General features: G+C 50.6%; 1 protein-coding gene across 1 annotated transcript in view; it reads left to right on the forward strand.

The window, feature by feature from the left end:
* The first annotated feature begins 475 nt into the window (after positions 1-475).
* Positions 476-20,634, forward strand: part of LOC133340730 (chromosome transmission fidelity protein 18 homolog) — a 21,272-nt gene continuing 1,113 nt past the window's right edge. The window contains exons 1-20 of the mRNA XM_061549121.1: positions 476-813; positions 2,762-2,944; positions 3,922-4,108; positions 5,100-5,304; positions 5,964-6,050; positions 7,122-7,174; positions 7,440-7,608; positions 7,886-8,131; positions 8,602-8,679; positions 9,290-9,387; positions 9,665-9,788; positions 10,210-10,346; positions 10,960-11,053; positions 11,264-11,362; positions 11,480-11,610; positions 12,315-12,480; positions 12,606-12,830; positions 13,427-13,576; positions 14,101-14,231; positions 20,080-20,224. Coding sequence (XP_061405105.1) covers positions 735-813; positions 2,762-2,944; positions 3,922-4,108; positions 5,100-5,304; positions 5,964-6,050; positions 7,122-7,174; positions 7,440-7,608; positions 7,886-8,131; positions 8,602-8,679; positions 9,290-9,387; positions 9,665-9,788; positions 10,210-10,346; positions 10,960-11,053; positions 11,264-11,362; positions 11,480-11,610; positions 12,315-12,480; positions 12,606-12,830; positions 13,427-13,576; positions 14,101-14,231; positions 20,080-20,224 — 2,787 coding nt within the window. The 5' untranslated portion in view covers positions 476-734. The remainder of the gene's footprint in view (positions 814-2,761; positions 2,945-3,921; positions 4,109-5,099; positions 5,305-5,963; positions 6,051-7,121; positions 7,175-7,439; positions 7,609-7,885; positions 8,132-8,601; positions 8,680-9,289; positions 9,388-9,664; positions 9,789-10,209; positions 10,347-10,959; positions 11,054-11,263; positions 11,363-11,479; positions 11,611-12,314; positions 12,481-12,605; positions 12,831-13,426; positions 13,577-14,100; positions 14,232-20,079; positions 20,225-20,634) is intronic.

The raw sequence follows: 20,634 nt of genomic DNA on the forward strand, positions 1-20,634 counted from the left end.
TGTTGGCGGGGGGGGGGATGACAGGGGGGGGGTTGTTGGCGGGTGGGGGGTGTGTTGGCGGGGGGGGTGACGGGGGGGTTGTTGGCGGGGGGGGATGTTGACGGGTGGGGGATGACGGGGGGGGGTTGTTGGCGGGGGGGGGTGAACGGGGGGGTTGTTGGCGGGGGGGGGATGACGGGGGGGGGTGTGTTGGCGGGGGGGGGGATGACAGGGGGGGGTTGTTGGCTGGTGGGGGGTGTGTTGGCGGGGGGGGGTGACGGGGGGGTTGTTGGCGGGGGGGGGGATGACAGGGGGGGGGTTGTTGACGGGTGGGGGATGACGGGGTGTTTGTTGACGGGGGGGTTGTTGGCGGGGGGGGGATGACGGGGGGAGGGTTGTTGGCGGGGGGGGGGGTGAACGGGGGGGTTCTTGGCGGGGGGGGGGGGCGGGGGGTGTTGGTGGGGGGGGCGACGCCATCTTGCTACTTCCCAAAGACTCATCCGTCGCGCCCACGTGGCTTTCGTGGCAGCCAATCGCGACGCTCACGGCGGAGCCACGAGCCAATCAGCAGGCGCGTCGTGGGCGGAGACTTCGCGCGCAAAGTTTTCCCGCCAAATTCGCGGTGACGGCGGCGGTGGCGGCCGCAGCAGCAGCAGCAAGCAGCAGCCTCCGTAGAACGTTGTCGTTTATAAACATCGCAACATTTCACATTTACGCGTACACGAGCCTCGTAAGAGGAAAGCAACTCTCTCGCCATGGCCGAATGGGACGACTTCGACGGGTTCGAGGACGAGTTCGCGGACGAGTTGGAAGTCTTGATGGAGCGCGACCGCGGTGCGTGCTCTATCTGCCGCTGGATGAAGGCCTTCCCTGCCCCCAAGCCACCCAACTGCAACGCCAGATCATTTCGTCGCTCCATCTCCTCGCGTTGGACGTCACCCTCTGATGTTTGCCTGGCCCTCGGCTACCACTGTTCTTAACCAAAGTGAAATACAAAATAGACTCCCATCACTAACACGGTTATGTGGCCTTGCAAGGAATATATATGCTGTATAATAGACGACGTTTCTGGCAATGGCCCCTTCATAGCACGTTGAGAGAGAGAAAGTCACGCTTCTTGATCAGACGATGGAATAATAATTATAATGGCGCTGTCGTAATTAGAATTGACTCCACTTCGTTGCTCTTTGGTTCTTTCGGTAAAGTCACGGAGGTATAAATTAAATTAAATCACGACGTTTAGATTGCAACACAAGCAGCAACAATCATCAGGTGGGAACCCCACAGCAAGAACATGTTCTTGATTGCTTGTGTTGCAATCGAAACGTCGTGATTTACTTTATTTTCTACCCACGTGACTTTACCGAAAGAACCAAAGAGTATGGATCCCTGCAGTCACGAAAACTTCTAATCCACAATTGAACCACGTCGTTGGTTCTGGACCATCTGTATCATTCCATTCTCGCCACGTGGCCTGCCCCAGACCCGCAGAGGTCACGAGCGAACGTTGAACCCTGCAGAGCCAGTGGTGGAGATGTCGCATTCCTATGGCGAGGACAATCCATAGGGCAAGCACTGCTGAGTTGACCCGCACATTTGAACTCGTGATGATGGGCTGAAACGACCCAAACGCATAATAACCGTGTCATCCCATCACTGTTTACCCCGTATTCTTGTGCAGGTGTACATTGAGTTTGCAGGTCCATGCGGCGTACAACCGTTTTAATAGGGCAATTATTAAAAAAAAATCAGTTAAGGACACGGGGTGACCAATAAAATCTGAATTTGTCTGTAATAAGCTAGGTACTTATAAGAGGTTGACAGGTATGGTAGTATAGTGCATGCCTATCAACCCATATTGAGTTTGCAGGTCCATGCTGCGTACAGCCGTTTTAATACGGACACATTTTTGTTGTCTATTTGTGATTCTCCCTTGTGATGGGACTTTGTAGGATGAACGTTCAGATTAATAAGGGCACGGGGTGACCAATAAGGTCTGAATTTGTCTAATAAGGTAGGCGGCACTGATAAGGGGTTGACAGGTATACAAACGAGCTGGCTTGCGCATTATGGAGCATTCTGGATTAAGCGTACACAGTACTACATAAACAGAACTCTATTCTGTCTCCGCACACAAATTAAATGTGGATTTCCACCCTATCTGGTTTCTGTAGGGTAAGTCCCTAATTACATCACATCTTGAAACTAATTTGTTGGGTGATCTCTTCGAGAAATATCGTGACCCCAACCCCCTCTGCAGACAGACAGCGAATGCATTAACATTGTAAATGTTGTGAGTTTTCTCTTTCAACACGCCGGTGTGCTGAACTAGTCAGTAATTGGCACGTTTTGGTTACGTGACAAACCTTACTAATTGGCTGCATCGGGTGGTGACAGGTAAACGACACGTATATTTACGTGATCTAGCCCAAAAAAAGCGTTTTATGGACTAATCTTAATTTTAGAACTTTCGTGACTGCAGGAATTATTATTTGGTTCTTTCGGTTAAGTCACGTCTAAAGATAAAATAATAATGCTATTATTTAATTTAATTTATTATTTTATCTTTAGACGTGACTTAACCGAAAGAACCAAATAATGCGTTTTATGTACTTTCAACCTTTATTGGGAAATGCTAATAAGAGCTCTCTTCTGTTAGACCGTGCCATTTACCATCGCAATCATATTCTCTTCGCGTCAGATGGAGGTCGCTGGCCCACGTGTCTTGTTGGTCATTGCTCTCCAGTCCTGTCTGATGAATTGCTGCCATTTATACTCGCAGAGTCGAACCGAAAAAAGGAAGAGCCTCGGGTCGCCCGTCGCAATGTGCAGCCCACGTCCTTCGAGGAGGCCCTCCAGTCGGGGGACGTCGGGGCCTCCACGAATCCCCCCGGATCCAGAGAGATCCACCCCAGCAAGAGGGACGCAGAAGGCATGCTGGCGAGCGCGGTCAGAGCCCCTACCAGTGAGAACGCACCGACCCACCCACCACCAACCAACTGCACGCAGGTCACACTCAATGCTGAGGGCTCGATCTATCCGACTGACCCATTTCGTCTCGTCCACACTCTGTTCAACCAGCACACTGCAGGTCACAAACACTTCTCTTTCGGCTTCTTCCTTCAGACTGCTTCAGACTGTTTGACGGTCGAATTCAGGTCCAATAGTTTATTTTCGTACGTTCTTACTTCCTTGGTGTCTTGAAAACTCACCTATTTAAACTGGCCTTTAACCACCTAGTTCTCACCGTTTACCCTGGTTCTGTTGGTTTCCTGCTTTCCTTACATGGCGTATTGAGATTTACGGATGAAATATGCCTTACAGATGTAAATTATTATCATTGCTCAATTCAATAAATCCATTAACTTTGATATGTTATACCTTCAATAGTACTGTGTGTTACTGGCCACTTGACATTTTGGGTTTTTGGGCGGCACTTTCCCTTTTTTGTCTTCTGTTTTTTTATCTCTAGGCTTATCTCTTCTAAGGTATTCCACAGGGTTGCCTTGCAAAGCAGCCTGAACTGAACATTAAAACGCGTTTTCGGAGATTAGGTGTCGAGACCATTACAAGTGCGCCTGGAATAAAGTTGGCGATATTCACCTAGAGGCCCTGCTGTGAATTATCACTAGGTGTGGCCATGTCTGTGGTGGAGCTTTTGCATCAGATATTCACCTCCAGGACAGCATGTTCATGTCAATACTATAAACTATAACCTATATTTTATTTTACCTGGTAAGACCTGCCGAGCTATTCAGCTGTTTTTCAGAAGCGACCTGGCCACAGATGATAGTGCAACGAAGTGGCTCATCATCATGTGCAAATTTATCGCAGCCAAATACTCGAAGCACATGTTTCTTTATATATGGAGGGAAAACCCAGATGCAGTGCTGCAGCAAGTAGGCCCCAAGACTAATCCGCCCCGTGGTTGCCTTTGTGCAGCGCCCAAGCGCAAGAGGCCCCGACTGGATGCCATCAAGCGGCTGGAATTTACGGCCGATCTCCTGCCCAAACCTGCGCCCACCGAACCAGTGGCCTCCCAACCCGGGGATGAGTCAAGCGGGAGCAACGACAACGACCTCAGCGGCTTCCACGACCTCGACGCCTCCCCACCCGACGTACTGGCAGAGTGCGTCCGCGTTCGTTTGTGCACACACAACAAAGGCAAAAATGCCCTACTATAGTGTAGTTAGCGAGCACCTATTAAGGCCAAAATGGCATACAAGGGGGTGGGGTGGCCAGCACCATGCCCGGTCGCCTTGGTCTCCCCAGTGGCAATGTTTACACATTGCACTAAGTTCTCATTTGAGGCTGAGTCGATCTTGGGGAGGCCCAGAACCAGTTCAGATAATCGTCACTGGTGTTGACCGTGAGTGGGAATCGAACTCGGGCCGCCCGGTTTGCTAACCGCTACACTTTCGCACATGCGCACACAACAACAACAACCGCCATTCGCCACTAAGTGGCGGTGACGTTACCACGACACTTGTGCCAGGCTATGTGCACGTTGAGGCCACGTGAAGTGTCAAACGCCTGCTGGCTGGAGGTCACGGGGCAGACCCAGATGCCATAGGTCGACTGACTGAGACGACTGGCTGTTGCACCACCTGTGCCCCCTACTGTGCCAACTTGCTGTGCTTTATATGCGCACACATACACACACGGACACGCAAGGACATGGTGCCCAGTAGTAGTATGCTGGTGGACCTTTAAAATAAACCGCTCGCATTTGGCCCCGTGAGCCAGGCGCAGTGGCGAAGGCCTGTGAATTCCAGCGTTTTGGAGGTGAGGGTTAGTAGATGAAATAGAGGTCTCTGAAACTTCCACACACGTTATATACTCCTGACTGCAGGAATTCATATTCTTTGGGTCTTTCGGTAAAGTCACTATAGCTGTATCAAGTAAATACAGCTATCGTGCTGTGACGGTTCCACCTGAAGACGGAAGCTTGTGTTGCCTCCGGAACGTCGTGATTTTTATTTTATTTTTATTTTACTTTTATTAATTTTATTTTTTTACCTACGTGACTTTACCGAAAGAACCTAAGAATATACACCAATAAAGCTGCAAATTTCACCTTGCCATACGATGAACTGGAATAAGCATTACTTGTGCTGCAGTAGACGCGGCGGCCAACCCAAGCAGGCGTTATCGATCGCCTCCGCGGACGCCATGGCGACCGCCGCGGTGGCTGCTGACGTGGCGAGGAAGCGGGTCCTGAAGCGGCCGCCTGTGACGGACGACTTTGTGAACGTGACGGTGCCGGGTGGCGACCGCTACTACTTGGCGCTGGGTGCGGACAGCAGCAGCCACGCTGCTCCCATGGTGCGCACAACGACGCACAGCTGTTGAGTTTGTAGATAGCGTACCTAGTCTCGCAGGGATTTGTTATTATAAAGATTATTCCGATCCAAGATTTCGGACCATTCTGAGCAACAACGAAAGATCGGTTTGGATTTGTCAGGAATGATCACGTGATACACGTTTGGTGTTGAGTAGTGCCGGTGTGGCGTACCGTCATGTACTGGTCCATTTTGACCTCTGACGTTACGTGACCATTACGTCACATCTGTGCTTTTACTGCGAAAATCAGTGTCACATGACACCCGGTGTCATGTGACGATCCCAAAATGGGAAAAAAGATGCGAATTCATTCTCGAAATTAGTAGTACCTGCAATATGACGATGGCATGATATTGTACAATATACTATGTGATTATTTTTTACAGTTTTGATAAATGCACCCCGTTTCCACGTGTATGCGTGGGGTCACGATTAGTGCACACGCACAATTTTAAGCTTGCAGCCCACTGAGGTGAAGGGAGACCACTCACATGGCTCACTCTAGGTTGCCCATCACTGGTCTGGGTGCACATCTACAAGAGTAGAGCCGTTTTGCTTTGCAGGCTGCAAAATGCTTCCATCTCATGTTCTCGTCAACTTCGTCATCGTGTGCAGCTGCGCACTTTTTTGTATTTTGACAGAATCCAGACTTGAGCTTCCGGAGCCAAATGTCGCTGCAGCTTTTGAGCGTGCCGTTCGCGATGCTCAAAGACCAAGTAGTTAGGGAGGTGAGTTGTCCAACACCTTGCTCTTATCAGCTGCGATCTGTATGTATATTCGTATGTTGAACATCTTTCGTGCCGGACGTAGCCAACCGTGCTATTTGGAGGTGCGGGGAAAGGACAACAGCCTTCTCCAGGGTCGTTGGAGAAGGCTCCTCTTACGGGCAGTCACCTGGTGAAAATGTGGACTTTTCGTAGAGTTGGAACAATGAGTCAATTGAACAACTGAAAATTGTACTCTCCCTCTGTAGGTACAAGAGACAAGCCAAGAAGCGCCGAGTAGACACTGAATGAGGACTAAACTCTGTACTTATTTATACATAATCGTTTTTTTGCCTTTTGTTTCATAATACATTATATTTATATAACCATTTTGCTGATTTTTTTAAGTGTTACATGAACAGGACAGGTGACATGTTATCATGTAAAGCAACCATAAACACATGAAAAGACGTAGGTTTAAAATGTATGAGTAAAACTCTACTATCTACACAATATACATGGACGTAAAATGTAAAAAAATGTATATCTTGGGAACAGTAGCCCATCAGTTGTTCTAATTGTCATATTTGAATTCAGCACGTCTAAAACATTGTAGACCAGTGTAATCGGAGAGCTCAGCTCTAGAATTCTCTGATGAGCATAAATCTTCTTGGTTCTTTCGGTCAAGTCACGTAGAAGGGAAATAATAAAATAATAAAACATAATAAAATAAAATAATTCTCACGACGTTTCGGCTACAACGCAAGAGAGAGAATTATTTTATTTTGTTATGTTTTATTTTTATTATTTTATTACTTCCCTTCTACGTGACTTTACCGAAAAAAACCAAGAAGATGAATCCCTGCAGTCAGGAAAGCTTTAAATCGGAGCATAAATCTGTGATGAATCTCAAGGTCGCGGCTCCATCTTCAAACCATTTGGTTGCTATACATTTCCAAGCGATGTTGAGTAATCATTTGTGAGAGCCCAAGTCGCTTCTGAAAAAGAGCTATATAGCTCAGTGGGCCTTACCTGGTAAAATAAAAATAGTTGCATCTCATCGTTTACGCGCCTTGTGCCATCTGAAATGTGCAGAGGCACGCGAAAGTTCTGGAAGAGGCTGAGAGATTCGTCACTTTGCTTAACAGGTGCGTACACGGACTTGCTTAATTTACACTTTGAAGAAAGCAATCGCTTGTCCTTATACATCAATTTCATTAACGAGCTGGTATGGACACAAGTAATGCTTATCATGAATACACTGTAAAAATGTGAACGTATGTTTTAAAGGCACTGACAATTGCAGAGTATTTTAGTGGCGTCACTAAGCCTGCATTTTCATGGATGTTTTAAATATGTTAACGTTTCACCGCGACGACGCTTGACCCCTGACCCTGGCGGTTCGGATGACAGCCGAGTGGCTCAGGAGATCGAGGACTCGGAGGAGTTGGGTGGTGAGGGCGGTGGCGGTGATGATGATGGAGGCGGAGACGAGGTGGATGGTGACGATGGGACAAAGAGCAAGGGGCTCTGGGTCGATCGTTTCACCCCACGGCACTACACGGAGCTGCTCAGCGACGATGTGAATTCCCCTGCTCTCCCTGCACCCTCCACAGGCAGCACCTTGTCAACCAGCACCATATCAACCAACACCATGCACAACTCATCATACCCTGCACAACCAGCATCCTGCATAACTCAGTCTAACTTTATTGTCAACGGGCATGGGACTTTGGGGTACGTGTTACTTTCTGGGGCGTCTTTCAATCGAAAAAATACGGTAGTTGATGAACAAATGCGTCGGTACGCTCCTAGTGCCTGACCCCTCTGTTCTCACCCCTGACCCTGCCGTGCTTCAGTACATGAACCGCTGCCTCCTCAAGTGGCTCAAGCTGTGGGACATGGTCGTGTTCGGCCGAGAGAGGAAGAAGAAGCCACCGCTCGTGACGGCAAACGAGGAGCAGCTGCAGGAGCAGCAGCAACAGAAGAAACAGGGCGACAGCAGGCAGCAGTGGGGGCAGAAAAAAAAGAAGGGCGAGTGGCTGCCGAGGGATGAGTGGGAGAAGAAACAGGGCTGGACTCGCAAGGGTGGCGGCACCAACAAGGTGTGTTCATTGCCGTGCCGCCTGGGTCTCCTATTGTATGGTGGTACCGCAGCACACTGCGCCCCCTGCCGTGTCATTCAATGGAATTTTGTCTTTGCCAAGCATCCCAAGGCAGGAAGCTCCTAAAAAAGAGTTGTGAGACTCGGTGAGGATTTCCTGGGTAAATTGAATAACACCTTGAGATGCAATGTGTCTTATGCAAGACAAGTACGACACATTCCAATTTTAATTTATAAATGGACACTAATGTATTAAAATGTATTATATTTCACATTTTGGCCTTTATGCTGTAACAACAACAAATTCTTATTAAGTACTCGCAAATTATTCTTGGAATTATGCACAGCAACATTGCCTGCGACTTTGCAACTGCTGCAGACTATAGGGCTTTGACAATATCCATGTGCCATAAGAATGGTGTAAATACCAGATGTACTTAATTATCAGGAGTGATTGTTGTGTCTCGTTAGAACTGGAAGAGCAAAGCTCAGATCACGGAGGACATCCTGGAGGATGAGCTGGATGCACACAACCGTCCCAAGTACAAGGTCAGACAAACGCACCCGTGTACGATATCGTACCGCGTGAGCGGTGGGCCAAGAGTGCTAATGACAAAACCCAACATGTCCATCGGTAACGTCGTTGGGCTTGGTATACAAGAGGTTCATGTATTCGATCCCGACCCCGAAGATGCCTGCTGTATATTTGGAGCTTGCATGTTCACCCCGTGGTCGCGTGGATTTTTCTCCGGGTCCTCCTTTTTCTCCCTACGCGTTTAGAAACATGCGTTTAGAGTATTTGCCTGTTGTAAATTTCCACATGATAAGCCACTTGTGGCCAGGCCACTTCTGAAATAGAGCTAATAGTTCAGTGGGTCTTACCTGGTAAAATACAAATTGTTTAGTTTAATACTGCCTGAAGAGTAAAAAAACATATAACAAGTGATGTGATCTTGACAAATTTCTGTTCTAGAAAAAAGGCTGTTCCAAAATATTTGGTTAGATCACTTTTTAACTTTAACACTCCACCTCCCAACAGACCAATCAAATTAAGTTGTCACCTGATTTTGTTGAAAAACACGTTTTATACTAATTTGTAAAAAAAATAAACTGTTTTCTTTTCGACTTTTCCGGATTTTACGCTCCCACCGCTTGCCAGGTGGTGCTGCTGTGTGGGCCTCCCGGGCTGGGTAAGACGACGCTGGCGCACGTGGTGGCGCATCACGCCGGCTACAACGTCGTGGAAATGAACGCCAGGTACACACACAGCACCACTTGCGCATGCTGTGTCCTAGCGCCGCTCCTCGCACGTGTCTCGTGTGAGTCAGTCCCCCTTGTGGTACCAACGTTTGAGGACCGAAATGTGTCAATATCACTGTTATGGTTAATTTGATTACACGTGGACAGACTAATCTGGGTTGCAGATTAACGACGCTTGCGATAAGTTAATAGCTTTTCGCGTGCGCTGGTGTAATTAATCGATGACTTCAGTGTACATCCCTGAGGGTGAGTTTGCTTTGCGTGCCGTTCCCAGCGACGACCGGAGCCCCGAGGTGTTCCGCACGCGCATTGAGGCGGCCACGCAGATGAAGTCGGTGCTGGGTGCGAGTGAGCGGCCTAACTGCCTCGTCATCGACGAGGTGGACGGGGCGCCCTTGGTGAGCACCGCACTCACCTTGCCCACTCAATTGCACGCACGCACCATGCTGGGAGACACTGCAGGGTTTGACAGCTCGGGGAAGGGGATATCCCGCGTTCTGTCGCACACGACGTTTCTGCGCTGTGCGTCGAAATTATTTTTCCTTGGATTCCATTTTCCTAGTCGTGAGAATAAGATGCCAACTTGAGAGCATTGCCATTCGTTTCTTTATTAGGCAGGTGTCAACGCGTTGATCGTATGTATCAATCAAATTATTTGTAAGTGTTACGCTGGAATCTAGTCGCGACCTCAGAATCGTGACAGACCAAATCATAAGCTGGTTTAAAATCAGTACATATGCCCTTATTTGCCCAAGTAAAATGCTTCAACGTGGCAAAGTGAGCTTAAAAGAACCTCCGCTCCTTTGCACGCTATTTCAGGCGGCCATCACCACCCTCCTGACCCTCGTGAACCGGAAGGACACCAAGGAGACCGGTGGGGCAGCACCAGGGGGCCGACGGCGCAAGAAAGATGGAGGCCTCTTGCTCAGGCCCATAATCTGCATCTGCAACGATCTGTGAGTGGGCGGCGGTCGCATGTCCCGCCCACACGGCTTGCATTGTCTCGGGGTTTTGAACATCCACACAGCGGGGGAGACAAAGACGGTTTGGTGTGGTGCTTGATTGAACCACATTACCTCCTCATCAGAGGTCGCAAACGGTTTTTGATTCCTTACCCGTATCCGGCCGCACCAGGGTCGCAAATGGGTACCCGTACCCGTACCCGGCCGGGTACGGGTACCCGTTCCCTACCCGTACCCTACCCGAAGTGAGTGACAAACGGTTACTCACCGGTGACTCACGGCCTACCCGTACCCGGCCGCACCAGGGTCGCAAACGGCTACCCGTACCCGTACCCGGCTGGGTACGGGTAGCCGGGTATCGGGTAGGGTACGGGTAGCCGGGTATCGGGTAGGGTACGGGTATCGGGTACCCGGTTGCGACCTCTGCTCCTCATGTGCCATTCTGGCCTTAACGTGCGATCGCTAATAAAGTCTGAATGACTACATGCGGGGGATCTTTGTAATTGTGATACTGCGTCGCCGTGCCTTCCTTCATAGGTGCTTGCCTACAGCACGAGCCCCAATGGTCTGTGTGTCTGTGGGGGATCATTGTGTTTTTGTCACCCAGGTATACTCCTGCATTGAGGCCGCTCAGGCAGCAGGCGTTCACGCTCGCCTTCCCGCCCACCATGCCATCGCGACTCGCACAGAGACTCCTCGAGGTACCCGGCAACACAGCGCCATGACAGACACCCACTCTGGTCATCAACGCCATCGTCTAATGCTTACGCTACGACTCCCATGCGTTACACCCCGAGGCACCAGGTGGCAGGGGACTTCCGTTGGGAGCTGTCCCTGTGCAGCACGCCATGGTAGGCCAACTGCCTCTGTGTGCCTCCTGCTTTGTGTTGCGTTTGTCTGGGCGAGGCCAGATCTCGACCCTACAGGGCCTCCACGTGGACATGGGCGTGCTCCTGGCTCTCTGTGAGAAAACCGAGAACGACATCCGCTCATGCATCAACACCCTGCAGGTGAGCCTGACTGGCTTGCCGTACTTGCCTCTTCCTCACTGCCCTTCCCTCCTGCTCCCTGCCCTTGCCTCCAGCTCGCTGCCCTTCCCTCCTATAGTTTTGTCTTTGCGTATGCAGTTCCTGCAGGGCCGGGGACAGAGTGAGCTGAACATCCACACGGTACAGTCCCTGAGCATCGGCCTCAAAGATCAGACCAAGGGGCTCTTCCCAGTGTGGCAAGAGATCTTCCGGCTGCCTCGGCCACAGCGGTGTGCTCCTCTCACACACCCACACCGGGACCAGACCTGGCCTCAGTTTTCTTCTTTTTCTTCTTTCATATGGCTGCTGATGTAGGTGCATAGCAACAACTACAATTTCACATTCAGGTGGTCAAGCCAGATAACCTGCAAAATCGCCTGATGAAGCTGGTTGTAATTACTAGCGAAACGTCGTACTCAAATTGTAAATGTTTCGGGTTTACTGTCCAACAAACAGGTATGCTGAAGTAGTAACTAATTGGCACATGGACGCCACGGTGGCGAGATGTTAACTATCTCGCCTGGTATACAGGAAGTCGTGGGTTCAGGTCCCGTCCATGACGCTTGTATGTGTTCTTCCCGTAGTCACGTGGATTTTTATCCAGGTCTTCTGGTTTTTTTCTCCACATTTAGAAACATGTTTTAGAGTATTTGGCTGCTATAAATTTGCACGTGATAAGCCACTTTGTTGAGCTGTCATTTGTGATAGCCAGGTCACTACTGAAAAAGAGCTAAATAGTTTAGTGGGCCTTACCTGGTATCAAAACAAAAGTTTACGTGATAAACCTCACTAATTAGCTGTATCGGGTGGTGGTGGCGATAATGACACATTTATGTTTACGCGATCTTACACAAAAAAGCCTTTATTATTAATAATATTGGTCGCTAAAGCCTACGGGTTAAATTGTTTTTGACGACGTTGCTATGGTGTACAGAAAGCGGGTGAGTCGCGACGCTGCCGGTGAGCTGTTCCCCACGGCGCCCTGGGAGGTCGGCGTGGGCCCCACAGAGGGGCGCGCCACGATGAGCACGGGCGCCGCCCGATTCCACAGCTTGCTTCACCTCGTCTCCGCCAACGGAGAGTACGAGAAGCTGACGCAGGTGAGCGACGGTAAAGCACGCCTCTTAGCGGGACCTACGCCCGTCCACCGACGAGTCCAAGCAGAAGGCATCCTTGGCGGGCTCCCCTTAAACCCGGCGTCGTACGCTGTTTTGCGCGCGTGCAGGGCCTGTTTGAGAACTACCTGGCCGCGCGCGTCAAGGATCCCCGCATGGAGCTCGTGTGCCTGGGCACCGAGTGGCTCTGCTTCCAGGACCTGGCAAGCTGCTCCATCGCCCGTGGCCAGAACTACGTGCTTATGCGCTACCTGCCCTTCGTGGCCGTCGCATTCCACTTCCTGTTTTCCTCCAACTCGCCGCCACGCCTCAACTACCCCAACAGCAACTTCGAGGTGCGCAACCGCCCGATAGCCATCGTTAGCCAAGAGAGAGAGGGAGGTGGGGAACAGCGCTCGGATTTGTTGTTTTGGCGTGATGTCCCAACGTTTTACTCTACTTGCTGAGAGATTCTTAGGATAACGAATGGAGCAGCTCGTGTTCTCCCTCGATTATATAATGTTTCCGACCGTTGCTGGTGTGTGACGTGGGCCAGTCGATGTTGTTCATCAGCTTCGTCATTTGCGCATACGACGCACAACTGCCGACAGTACAGTCTTGTGCTGTGTCTGTTGGCTGGGGGGAGCTGCGGTGACCGGAGTTTAGAGAGGAGTGTGGATAAGCGGTGGCTGCTCGGTGCAGAGGCCCCCAAGCAGTGGTGTTCATCCGAAAGTGTGATGTCACAGGAAGTGACATTACTTCCATCGAAAGTGTCATCACGTTGGCGTCATTTTAATGATACCTGATATCGCCTATGCTTGATTTATTAAAACGTGGGGAACAGCTATTCTTGTCTTGTTGACCTTATATATAAGCATACGTATGAATGTGTGGTGCATGTGTATGCATGTTTGCATACAAATTAATGTGTGGCACGTGTCTGGTGGAGTAGATGCAGAGCAAGCTGGCGCAGTCGCAGAACCTGGTGACGAGCATGATCGGGGAGGCGTCGGCACACATCAGAACCCACGTGCCAGCCCTCGCCCTCATTCTCGACTCCCTCTGCCTCATCCTCGACATCGTCTCGCCCAAAATGCGGCCCGTGAGTCACCGCAACCGAATAGTCCCCACGCACGACCAAGCCACGCCGCAGCCGTGCCGAGGTGCCGTGCTTTTGTTTCCGCTGCAGAACTCGAGACTGATGTAGATGATGCGGTGACGTAACACGAACTTGCTATGAACGCTGTCATTAGGCTGGCCCTGCTTGGCCCCGAGCCAGAGTCATATGTCATCTCGTGAGGCCAGCATAGCACGGTTTGGTCCTGGCTCGATTGAGAGCCAGTGGAAAACCACCTGTATTGTGAGGGCACCGCACTGGCCAGTGGAAAGGGGATCAAAGAACTACGCTCAACATGGTGTGTGGGAATGGGGGGCTTCATCTAGCAGTGGATTGACAGGTGACTGTAAATGTATATATATATTTTCTACTCTGCCCTCGTCTTGGCTGGGACAAAATCTTAAGACGTCACAGTTTTGTGACTCTTAATAGCAAAAGGCAACGGTTATAAAACCCCAGTGTCATTCTGCCATCTTCACTGTTGTTGTTGTCGCCGCGCTCCCTTGCAGGTGAACACGCAGCTGTACAGTGCTCGGGAGAAGCAGCAGCTGTCCGAGTTGGTGGCCACCATGCTCGCATACAACCTCACCTACCGGCAGGAGCGCACGCAGGACGGACAGTACACCTACCTGCTCGACCCGTGAGTGGCGCGCGGTACACAAAAAAGTCAAAGATCCCCCCCCAATATAGCCTGAACAGACTGTTGGGGGGGGGGCAAGTGCTGTTAGCGGGCACCTGTGAAGGCCGGCATTGCACACGGAGGGGGGGTGGGGGTGGGTGGCCAGCACAACGCCCGGGCGCTTTTGTCTCCCCATTTAAGGCCGAGTCGATTGAAGGGAGGCCCAAGACCAGTTTGGATATTTGTAACGGATGTTGGTCGTGAGCGAGAATCGAACTCGGGTTGCCAAGTTTGTATTGCAGTGCGGCGACCACCCCGCTACCCAGTGGCACACAGACAAATACAAAGATCCCCCGTATAGCCTCAACAGACATTTGGGCCAAGTGCTGTTAGCAAATACCTATGAAGGCCGGCACGGCACACCAAGGGGTGGTTGGCCAACATCACGCCCGACAGCCTTCGTCTCCCCAGTGGCGATATTTACATACCACACCAGGTACTAATTTGGAGACTGAGTCGACCTAGGGGAGGCCCGTTACCAGTTCAGATAATTAATCGTTACTGGTGTTGGCTGTGAGCGAGAATCGAACTCGGGTTGCCAAGTTTGTATTGCAGTGCGGCGACCACCCCGCTACCCAGTGGCACACAGACAAATACAAAGATCCCCCGTATAGCCTCAACAGACATTTGGGCCAAGTGCTGTTAGCAAATACCTATGAAGGCCGGCACGGCACACCAAGGGGTGGTTGGCCAACATCACGCCCGACAGCCTTCGTCTCCCCAGTGGCGATATTTACATACCACACCAGGTACTAATTTGGAGACTGAGTCGACCTAGGGGAGGCCCGTTACCAGTTCAGATAATTAATCGTTACTGGTGTTGGCTGTGAGCGGGAATCGAACTCGGGTCGCCGGATTCGTAGCGCTGCGCGCGAAACACAACACGCACTAGATTTGAAGTTTTCGTGACTGCAAGGGTCCATGCTCTTTGTTTTTTTTTCGGTAAAATCATGTAGGTAAAAAATCAAATAAAAATAAATTAAATCACAACGTTTCGGAGGCAACACAAGCTTCCGTCTTCAGGTGGCACCATCACAGCAAAATTACTGTATCAAGTGGAGAGAACTCTTAAGAGACACGAGACTATATACAGGTTAAGGGGGGGGGGGAGGAGCCTGGATGGTCCGTGGGGGAGGTTTACGTTAAGCCTCCTTTTGTTATGCTGCAGGGGGTTGGAGGAGGGAGAGAGCGCCGTGTGTAGGCGATGAAGGTCGGCTCAGATTGATGACAACCGTTATATAACATCTCTCGCTTGTGTTTTCGGATTATAACGTGTTGTTCGGCATGATGTCCGACTTTTTGCTGAACTTTCTGGGAGCTACTTTAGGAACTGGATCAAGGAGCTCATATCCTTCCTAGATAGCACCGCTCATTTTGCTTCCTGAAGAGGCCCCCAGAATGTAGGGCAAAAACATCGGACATAATTTCAAACAACGCGCGCGTACAGCCGGGTAAAAAATTAAACACCCATCGGAGAGCTGTACAGCACAACGCGCGAAAACTTACAGGTGGCATTTTTTTTTTTAAACACAATGGCGTGATGCATATTTCACGGATTTAACTTGATGGTTGTTTTTCGGACCCCGCTCTAAATACATTCAAAATTAACGCTAAGCGGATGGACTTTCCAAAGCAGCAATAATCGCACGGGCTGGGGGATGCAACATGAACCCCCCTCGTACTTTCCAACGCTCATAATCTGTCCCTGCTGTCTCTGGTAAATGTTAAGCCCCTTTTTACCCAAATTCTTGAGTGGGCCTGCCTCTCTTCAGCCACCCCCCCCTTCCCCTACCACCAAAATAAAAAAAACAGTGATGAACAAATTTCCATTTCATTTGGATAACCCCTTCCATATCTGCAACATCTGCATCTTGAGAGTAAGCTTTTAATTGTCACGAAATCAAGCACCCCACCGCCTCTGTGTGAGGTGCTGCCTGCCGCGATCACGGTGGAGGCAAGGGACAGGTCGTGCCGTATGTGGCGCCCGTCGGCGAGAAGTGGGAAGCCGCTACCTGTCCCCACATCGTCTTCTGCGGATGTCGGGAGGATCCAACGCAAGAGTCCGCTGGATCTTGCTGTTGGCAGCAAAGATTGTCGATATCGATTGAGACGGAGAGGGCTCTTGTATCGAAACCACGTGCATGAGGTTGTGGACGGTGTGGTCTCCGGTTATAAGGTGTGCAACTTACATACGTGGAGCATACCGGTGGAAGTAGAACTGGGCCCTCCGATTATTATTTAAGTAAACAATTGCTCTGACAATTATAAGTCTCTGTTCCCATGTGTATCGCGGAACTGGAGGTGGTGGGTGGTCCCTGTTGACCTGTTGACACCATCGGCGTTGTTACGCTGGGCGTGGCTCGTAGGGGGTTTCCTGCCTTCCAGAGGCAGGGCCCGTGTAATCGACAACAATAAAAGGGATCTATTAAAGTTTATCGTTAATTATAAACGACTGATTTTCCCTGCTATAGCTGGGAGGGTGGGAGCGTCGAGGGAAGTCACCATGCTTTGCTGCCCCCCCCCATTCCTCTCCAATGTGGAGCCCAACCCATTGGCTCACAGGCTCCCCTCTGGCTGCTGTGATCCGAGCAATTTCCCTAAAAGGTTATTTTTGTTCTTGAATCCTGAGCTCTGGGAATTTAATGTTAATCCGGACCACAGGTTGCCTGAAGCGGATAGTGGCAGCAACATTTGAGTGGGGGGGGGGGGCTGCGTTTGTTGTGACCTGCCAAGCCATGACTCATGCAGAGAGTGATCGCAAACAGCGAAACGCAACCCGCTTAATCCCAGCGTTGATTCGCTGAAGGAAATGCAGCGTTTAAACGCTCAAGTCTGCGGGGGGAAATGGAAGAGGATTAGGATGGGAAGCAGGAGGGAGCGGCAGGTGGCAGCAAAATGTGTGTGGGGTATTGCGAGCTATATACGGGGCCCTCTCTTACGAATAATTTGGCGCTTTACGTGCCATAAAAATTACACGAGCAAACCTTTCCCTCTAGCGGTGTGAAAGGGACGGCCGTGGAAATGGAAGGTCACTCGCCATTGGGGCCGCCCTCTACAGAGATTGCCGCTGAAGGGATATGCCCTTGACCCTAACTTTGAAGTGTCAATTCTTCTTGTCCTCTCACCACTCCTCCCGTCTTCCACTCACTTAAAAATGGTGTCATGTCCCCTTTCCGTCTTTGCCACCCTGGTCTTCGCGTACATGACACAAGCGGCACCGTTGGCATGACGGCGGAAGTCGAGCGCGGGCCCCACGGTCTGTCCCGTGGATGTCATTTGGGTTTATGTAGGACACAAGCTGGCGCCACGTGCGCACCAACAGATTGTTTCGACGACGGCACGTCACGGAAAAGCATGTGCGTGCGTACGCACACTCACATGTACCAGATTACACTCGCGGTACCCGCGCGTGTATGTGCACGTGTGTGTACGACTGACGGAGAGAGACGACGGGAGGGAGAGGGAATACCTTACATAAAGGACATTTTCACGAGCAGTGTTAATCCGTCGGACGGGACGAGGGATCTTAGCGCATCAGATGGAGAGCGGGAAAGAGCAGCTAAACCGACACCGGCAAATATATTTCTACTAAAATTCATCGATGTTGTTTCATTTGAAGCCGAGATATCCTGACTCTTCGTTGTCTCATGCGACCGTGGCCCCAGCACGTTGGATTAATCTTCAAGTGTGTGAAGACTTGGGTCCAGCCAGAAGCCTTCCGTCCCTCCTGACAGCTCGACCTTTGTCTTCAGGAGAAGAGAAAAGACGTTGTTCACGGCGGGGCTGCTCAGATGCTTCATTTCGCGTGGGGATTTCCGTCGTAATGCTGTGGTAGTGTGTGTATGAAGAAGGTGTACGTGTATAGTTGTGTAGGTGCGTGTGCTGTTCTGACTTAAAAGCGCAGCCAGAGTCACGAATTGAGGCAGCTCTCACTCTGCCCATCAGGTGAAGTCGGCGTTCGTGCTTGCAGATTGTTACTTTCCGCTATTCACCCTCGTCAAGTCGGTTCGTCACAAGTTCACGAAGAGCAGCGAAAAATGGCAGCGGCGGCGGCAATCGAGAAACAAAAAATCCTTCTGTCTAGAAAACCGTGGCCCGCTCTCGGAAAACCGTGCCGCCGTTTTGCATCTTCCTGCAAGCGCTCGTTTACCGCTCGATCCAATCCGAGCCGCTGGTGCGTTTAGCTAAACCCCCCGAAGAGTCGGCGACTGGAGACGCATCCTCGGCAAAGTATCCGTGGCGCGCGGGGCCGCGCACGCCGCGGAATGTTCCAAGCACGGTGCCAGGAGCCCATTGTCATCACGGACTGGGGCCTGCCGCTCGCCGCTGCACTGCTGGTGCTGTTGCTCATCTACGCCTTCCTCTACATGCCGGCGCACATGCAGCAGCTCATGCTCAACGAGGGGGCCAAGCTGGCCAACGGGAGCCGCGCTGGTGGCATCGATGCCGGCGCCGCACCCGGAACGCCGTGAGGCGATCGGGTTCGTTGAAGGTTTACCGCTCGCTGATTCTCACTGCCGTCACTCGCTCAGCTGCAGTCAGTCGTCTACGTATCACTACAACTCTGGTTACCATTCCCGTGAACTTCTCTCCTGAGGATTCGGTCTACGGTGTTGTTTCTTCTGTCTGCTTCTTCTTCCCTCGAACTGCTCGAATTTTAATTCCCCCCCCCCCCCCATCGCCTCTTTACCCAAGTCCTTATACCCTTGCCGATATCAAGAAATGCATTCGCTCTTCGTCTATTACGCCGGCAACGGTGCTCTCTTTGTTGCTGGCCGCTTGGAATTTTTGTGGCCATTCGGGCCCGTGCTCGGAAGCTGTGATTTAAAACAAAACCGAAGCGGTGAGGTGACGGCGCGGCCGGCGTACGGGAACCCTTTGGGCTGTGACAATTACTCTCGCTCGTCTGGACTCGCAGGCAGTGGCGTTGTCCTGCTAGCGAGAATGTGGCGTTTTCACCCTCACAGGGTTTTGTTGGGATCATTGAGGAACGTCTTATTGTGCTCAGTGGTGTGGTGGTATTTTTTTTGTGTGCGCGTAGTGCTAGAGTTGGGGGTCTGGGGACCTGTATTAAGAGTCCTTCCAGATACGGAAACGTTTCTTAAAATGGATTAGCCAGTCATCTTTCCGCAGAACTCATCGTATAGAATAGTTTTGTCTTTTTCCCCTAATTTTATACTGATTGTGATTTGTGGCGTCAATCATGAGACCAGGTCACTATTGAAAATGAGACTCACCCTGGTCACTTGAGTCTCACCTTGATAACCACTTGGATATTTTCTCAGAGCAGTACAACCCTTAGTATTAGAGAGCATCCCACTGAAGCGGATATCAGAACTGCCTCAAAGGACCCTTGAGGGAAGCCGTTACCCATTTGTTTGTGACATGACGGTCAAACTATATTTAATTCTCAGAGCTGACATTCAGCCAAATTAGGTGCAGAAGAAATATAGCTTAATGGATTGTTTTCTGAAGTATTGGTCCTGGGCCTGTAACATCAACTCGTCCACTTGAGAAAATGGTATAATAATCACAGGCGACCGCCTGGATTCGAACACAGGACTCTGGGCCTCTGATCACTGCTTTAAAGGGTGTTCAGCCAATGCTTACCCAGATAACTAAATAACATTTTTATTTATTTTTGAAATAGTTCCAAATTTGTTATATTCCGATTTCCAAAACGGTTGGTTAATTTCGGATTTTGTTTGATGCCGCACGCACGCCTTGTTTTTACCGACTTGTTACCACGTGCCGACAAGCTCACACCGATTCCATCGATTTATCGCCATGCCTGTCGGTGCGTGCGCAGCAACATGGAGGCGGTGGCACGCTACCCGAGCCTGCCCCAGCGCAAGCAGCTGTCATACCAGATGCGGCAGCTGATAGCGCGCGAGGTGGAGTTGGAGCGGATGCGGCGCACAGAGGCCGCGGCGATCGCACGCAACTCGACTGAGGTGAGGGGCGCATGCCCATCTCCGCCACTGCCTGCTCACGTTTTTCTGACATTGTCACTCTTATATGTCTGCCACTGTCGCATCCTTTCTACCATCTTCTTGGTTCTTTCGGTAAAGTCACGTAGAAGGGAAATAATAAAATAATAAAAATTAAACATAATAAATTTATTCTCACGACGTTTCGGCCACAACGCAAGCAGCTGTCCTCAGGTGAAGAACAGGTCTGTCGGGGAGACAGCGTCTGAATGAAACACCACCACCAGACGCTGTCTCCCCGACAGACCTGGTCTTCACCTGAGGACGGCTGCTTGCGTTGTGGTCGAAACGTCGTGAGAATTATTTTATTGGTTTATTATTTTATTATTTCCCTTCTACGTTACTTACGAAGAACCAAGAAGATGAATCCCTGC

Source organism: Lethenteron reissneri, chromosome 10, assembly GCF_015708825.2.
Source record: "Lethenteron reissneri isolate LAM-NWPU_2019-01 chromosome 10, ASM1570882v1, whole genome shotgun sequence".
Taxonomy (NCBI): domain Eukaryota; kingdom Metazoa; phylum Chordata; class Hyperoartia; order Petromyzontiformes; family Petromyzontidae; genus Lethenteron; species Lethenteron reissneri.